Source organism: Clupea harengus, chromosome 18 (genome assembly GCF_900700415.2).
Source record: "Clupea harengus chromosome 18, Ch_v2.0.2, whole genome shotgun sequence".
NCBI classification, from domain to species: domain Eukaryota; kingdom Metazoa; phylum Chordata; class Actinopteri; order Clupeiformes; family Clupeidae; genus Clupea; species Clupea harengus.
The window spans coordinates 9,455,931-9,462,157 of NC_045169.1; the positions used below are offsets into that span (position 1 = coordinate 9,455,931).

At 43.6% G+C, this 6,227-nt stretch overlaps 1 protein-coding gene across 1 annotated transcript; it reads right to left on the reverse strand.

Moving 5' to 3' along the window:
- Window positions 1-4,130: 4,130 nt before the first annotated feature.
- On the reverse strand, window positions 4,131-5,618 carry LOC105891402 (beta-1,3-galactosyl-O-glycosyl-glycoprotein beta-1,6-N-acetylglucosaminyltransferase 3-like). The gene has a single exon (XM_012817577.3). The coding sequence runs from the start codon at window positions 5,616-5,618 to the stop codon at window positions 4,422-4,424; it is 1,197 nt and encodes a 398-aa protein (XP_012673031.2). The 3' UTR covers window positions 4,131-4,421.
- Between the last annotated feature and the right edge of the window lie 609 nt (window positions 5,619-6,227).

Genomic DNA, 6,227 nt, shown 5'->3' on the forward strand with positions numbered 1-6,227 from the left:
TAGGAACCAAAACATAATGCTCAGATACCGGTTGTGAAGAAACATCGGCTGCCGTCCCACTGGTAGATGGGACGGAACCTTCCTCCTGAGAACCACCGTTATCTCTCAAGCGGCTGTTTTCAGCTTGAAGCTGTCGTACCTGTTCGGCAAGAGCTCACAATTGTTCCTGAACATTGTCCTCCGACATGACTACCAGTCTTTCAGAGCCCAGTAGAGTAGTCCTGATGTCCACTTGATGTCAGTCACCGAAGCCCGCACACCGAAATCCACACAAAGGCTGTCCAGGAGTCGATGAGACCCTAGATGACAACCACTGTTTTTCCCACTAAATAAATATTACAACAAAATAGGGCCACCAACTAAAGGAAACAAAATACCACAGCCTCTGTGATCCTGCCGACTACGCCATATGTGGCGGGGTGGTACACTTAGCATTAAATGGTCTCAGAGAATGTTAGGACCAGGTCTCATGCTAGTTGTTTCCGACTACGGCCCACAATCACGCCCCTGTTGTTTAGTGTTTGCTATTTTTATAGGATGTACATCCATCTGATTTTACTACTGTGCATTTAATAAACATTGTATTTATATTTGCTATACCACTGCCTCTGCTTAAGTTCATTTGATTGGACAGGGCATGTGCAGGGAACCTAGTCCTAATTATAGTGTGCTTAACTGAGGGTCTCTCACCCCATCTGTGAGAGTGGCGTAGTCGGAAACAACTAGGTCCTGGTCCTGACATTCTCTGAGACTATTTAATGCTGAGTGCACCACCCTGCCACACAAACAACCATCTCATCATCAGAGAGAGCTTTTAGCACTGGTAATGTTGCACTAGCACATCGTTCCTGTCTGAAACCTGAAAGATATCATTGGGCTGGGTGGAAGTGGATGGTACTGCTGTGGAGCGAGTGAGCAGCACCAAATTCCTGGGGGTGCACATCAGTGAGGACCTCTCCTGGGCAACCAACTCTACATCACTGGCGAAGAAAGCCCAGCGGCGCCTCTACTTCCTCCGCAAGCTCAAGAGAGCAAAAGCTCCCATACCCATCCTGAACAAATTCTACAGGGGCACCATTGAAAGCATCCTGTCCAGCTGCATCACTGTGTGGGGCAGTTGCTGCACTGAACACAGCAAGAAAGCACTGCAATGCATAGTGAACACATTTGGTAAGATCATTGGTGCCCCACTCCCATCCTTGCAAGACATATAAACCACCCGCCTCACCCGGAAAGCTACCTCGATTGTGAATGACACCAGCCATCCCGCACACAGTCTGTTCAGCCTCCTACCCTCTGGAAGAAGGTATAGGAGCCTCCGTTGCCGCACCACCAGACTCAGAAATGGCTTCATACACCAAGCTGTCAGGAAGCTAAATTCTCTCCCCTCACTCCCCAACGCCATATCCTCCAGTCTGACAGCAGGCTGAAATCCCCCCGCCCCCCCCCTAAAAATCACTCAGGACTCTGCACTTTTATCACTTGAATTACGTCTAAAATTGTATTACGTATTTATAGTATTTATATATATATATATAGTATTTATAGTATTTATATATATAGTATTTATAACCACTGTACGTGAATCTTTATGTTTATTTAGTATTAGGAAATGTCTTGTCTTATCTGTTGTGCCTGTGTCAGCCGTATGGCCGCCTCCTTAAATTTACGAAATGCCCAGGACACAGAAGCACCACCAGTGTGTAAATATAAATACTTTATTTTGTATTAAAAACGTGGACTATAATTTAAGGGTTAAAAAGCATCTTAAAATCCAAGCCATCTCCACCAGATAGTTCAGTCACCAGCCCTCGGTTGACAGTAGACCAATTGTGGTAAATCCAGGCCGTGATCTGTTTGGTGAAGCTAGGTCAATGTAACGTCGCGGCTGCTGCACCCTCACTTCGTTGGGATTCCCCGGGGATCCCCAGTGACGTCAGTCGCGGCCTCCCCGACCTGGTGGACACGTTCACTGCAGATAAAGTGGTAATCACCAAGTAGTCGGTCCCATATATAAAACACCACAACACAGGGCACAGTATCAGGATGGTAAATCTACTTTCCTTTATGTTGGGTATTGTGAACGTTGGGTCCTTTCACGTCGGCGGCTTCTCTTGGTTGCACCGGTGCATCAGTGGAGTGTCTTCTTTTCCGGAAACAGCAACCGGCAGTCCTCGGGTAACCAGGCAAGGGATCAACACTCCGCAAACCATGTACACAGTATAAAGTGAAACATACAAAGATAAAAGGCTTACGTCCCTCAGCTCAGGGAGTATGAGCATTGATCAGCCAACAACCGGAGTTCTCCGGTACGATGGCGTGCGCTCCGCTGCTTCTCTCGGTGGCAGTCCGTTTCTTCCGTTTCCGTCCGTTCGTTCGTTCGGTTGACCCGTCTCCTGGTCCCCGCCGGGCACCCAGTATGTTTGTAGCTCCCTCCTTTTATAGTACTCCACTTTACCCCTCGATCCTGTTGATAGGTTGGTACGTAATTGTCCAGGTAATGAGTCCAGGTGAAAGTGATTTAGTAATTTGCTAGTCCTAATGGGAAGTCGGTGTAGGGATAGTGTTCTATGCGATTCACACATTGCACGTAAATGGAAGATCACACAGTGAAATAGTGAACACACGAGCATCATACATTCCAAGCGCACAGCAATCAAAAGGCACGTCACACAATATACACAGCAAGCTGGTAACACACTTAACTATCCACTTAGTCCCAATAGGCTGACACCTGTGCACTTTTATATGTTTCACCGTGGGAGAGTGGGAAACGTCCTATCGATTCCTTTGTATGTCTTGACATCTAAAAAAAAGTGACATTAAAGCTACTTTGGCTTTGCCTAAATGCTAAATAGATTTCCCGTGAAAACACCACTGTTATACTATAATATAACAGACCTCTATGTTAGCTCTGACGTTAGTTGCGGTTGCGTGATTCTAGCAAAGAAACTCAATGAAATGTCGGTCTGATGGGTGATGTCGGTTTATTCTACATAACAGACCTCGAGCACACACAACACGCTACGATGGAGAGAGAGAAGGAGAGATTAGGAAGTATGGTCCATAGTGTAGTTTGTCTTCTGGTTGGCCTTGTCTTCACAGGCCGCAATTTCTCCTCAATTCTCCCTGCTCCGTTCTCTCACCACTCGTAGCGGTCGGTGTCTCTACGGAAATCTTTCTTCAACACAGCACACTCGGTATACAAGTTACATTTTAGTTATAGTCAATAGAATACACAACTTAGTGTGACGGGTGGAAGGGGTTGCACTTAGCAGACAGTCACCTGATGTGCCTGGCTCACGTGACGTTACACGGTAGCTCACAAAGACAGGCACTTCCTACTTGTTTGTCTCTGTCGGCGGTGAGAACAACGAGAACAATAAGCACATTACGGATCTGCTTGTTTGTTGGACTATAACACCAGTAGGATTATGAAGTGTTGCCTCTAACAGACGAATTTGTGTGTTAATGACGGTCGGGAGAATGTGATACATTCTTGTGGGGGAGGAACTCATATGAGTTGAAAGTATATAAAAAACACCTAATTCTAAAAAACCAGACAAGGTGGATATGCTGTCGTCTTTTACCAAAGAACTTTTGACGTGATAGCTGGAACCTATTAGAAAGAGTTAAGGGAAGTACAACCATAACAAAAACAATAAATATTAGATTTAGTGGTTTGGGTTTGATTGGGTGAACAACCTAAAGCATCATTTTTATTTTATATCTAATTTAATTTCAATTGTAGAAGAGGTTGTGCCCTATTTTGTAATTGAATCACTAATGTTTGTTTCACCCTGCTTAAATGTCCTTGTTTGTTTGGGCATTCATTATTTTTGTTATTGATATTTATTTAATTTAGTAAAAGATGTATTTTTTGGGGGAAACAGTACTGTTTGTATGTTTGAGTTGAGAAATACACATTTTTTAAATGATCAGTAATCTGCACTGACAATCTGATAACCAAGTAAGTAGACTCATGATGCTGTAACCCTATACATTGGGTGACTGTAGTGTTATATCCAGTCTCGCTGAGGCGTGGAAGGAAAACAGGTTACAAGTATTGTGTGGAGTTTACTTTATTCACCGAACACAGGAGAGCAAAACAGCACATCTCTTCTCCCCAAAAGCGCCCAAATGTACCTTCCCACTGGGTACACCCCCCCTGGAACAAATCTCTCATGACCCAGCAAACTAGTTAACTGGTATCGGTGCAGGAAAACAATGTGAAATAAACAAGAAGTTCTACATTGATTAGTTTGTCTTCATTAACACAAAGCCATAAAATACAAGATTACAATACCATTTGTTTATTAGTCTATATCGGAATCACAATATTGTCCAAAATAATCGCAATATGACTTTTTCACCACATCATGCAGCCCTAATAAATGAACATAAATGATTCTGGTAGAACTTTAAGGTAGGTACCTTTTCATTATGTGAGATTTTTCAGCAAACAGAAGTGATTGACCAGTTAAAATTTTATAGCGCAAGTAATGTTCCAGGCACTTAAGTGCAATTTCATCGACTTCTGGGTCAAATTTGTTGGCAAAAAGATGCTGATGCCTGACAATCCAGTTGAGATCACCGGCACCATACACACACACTCCTCTTATGTATCCTCCATTGCATGGGGGATAAGATGCCCCCTCCCTTACATCTCCTTCATGATAAATCCACTTCACCAGACGGGCTATTGAGTTCATGTCTGTCATGTCGTATTTGTTGTTGGGAGGGCTGGACCCTGGCATACCTGGCATGCGCTGAAGAGTTGCCCAAAGGTGCTCATCTGGACTGTATGTGTCCTTCTCCCACTCAATCAAAGCTTTAGCCTCTGGGTTTTTAAACAAGTGCTCCACAAACTCTCTCGACAGCACAAAGTAAACATTTCCAGAGAACATTGGGGTACTGATGGGAGGGGGGCTCTTCTTAATGCCAGTCCGAATGGCACCAGACTCAGTGACATTATGGTGGTATTCCCAGCGAGCTTTCTTGTGCTCAGGAGTTGCCTCAGACTCTAAGCTGTTCTGTCCATTTAGCACTTTTAGTGCTCGCACCATCTCTGCGTTGGTTTTGATGGGGAAGTCAGTTCCACAGGTATTGATAAGGTACTTCCACTCAACAGTCAAGTCCAGCAGATCAATCATGCAGTTCAGGTCAGCTTGGACTCGAGACCAAGAGGCATAAACAACCCTCTCCAGTTTGCTTGCCACAAACACATTTGGAAAACAAGAAACAATGGCTTCCACAGCCTTCATGAAGTTTTCTGGAGACTTCTTGTCCACATGCACACAGTACACATTCTGTGGTGTGTACACAGCTCTGAGGAGCCTCTCAAACATCTCGATCTTCTTATGGATCACCATGGAATAGGCAATAGGAAAGTCCTTCTCTTCTTCACTGAGAGCTACAGTTAGAAATCCCCTGTCTCTGATGTAAGCACTGCAATTCTTTGTTGAATTCAGATCAAAAGACTCTGGCAAACCTTCACGTTTTCTCTTCTTGCGAAGTCTGCTGAGGTTCTCCTTATTGAGTCCTTTAACGTCCCCTCGGATTATTGCTGAGCAGGTCAATAATTCATCCAGCTCACTGGTACGTAAAGCAGCTGCCATTGGTGGCTGATCAGTGTTGTAGCATGTATTCTTTGAGCTGCTCCATAAAAAAAGGCAAAAAGTAATCAAGGTGAATATGAATACATTTTTCAGCACATTTAGTCTAAATGAGCAAACCTTCTTTAGAGGCATCTTGCTGTCTCCTCGACTTGGTTTGAAACTAACGTGTTGACAGTGCTAAAACCAGACACTCTTCAGATCTGTCCTCCTTGAATGGTTGATGACACATCTAATGTAGGCATGAGGTGACGTAAATATGGGAGTAAATGATGGGTTGGACTTTGTGCCTTGGAGAACTATCTTTGGTGAAAGTAAATACACGCAAGGAGACACTGTCATTTATACACAAGCCTTTCAATTGTTCATTTGGAATGCTTAATGTGAAGATGCAGTCATTTCACAGAGTGTACAAGTATATGATACAAATACTTTAAAAGCCAATTAAATAAAAGCCAGCCTTAAAAAAGGGAATATTTTCCTGCTTTGGGTTTGTGTGTTCATTTAGTACTATTAATATTTCCTCCACAACAACTTTGTTTGATATTTGCATACAGAAAAATGTGGTTTAGGGTTGGTCTATCGGGTCTATGTCACCTGCCTCCCTTAAAA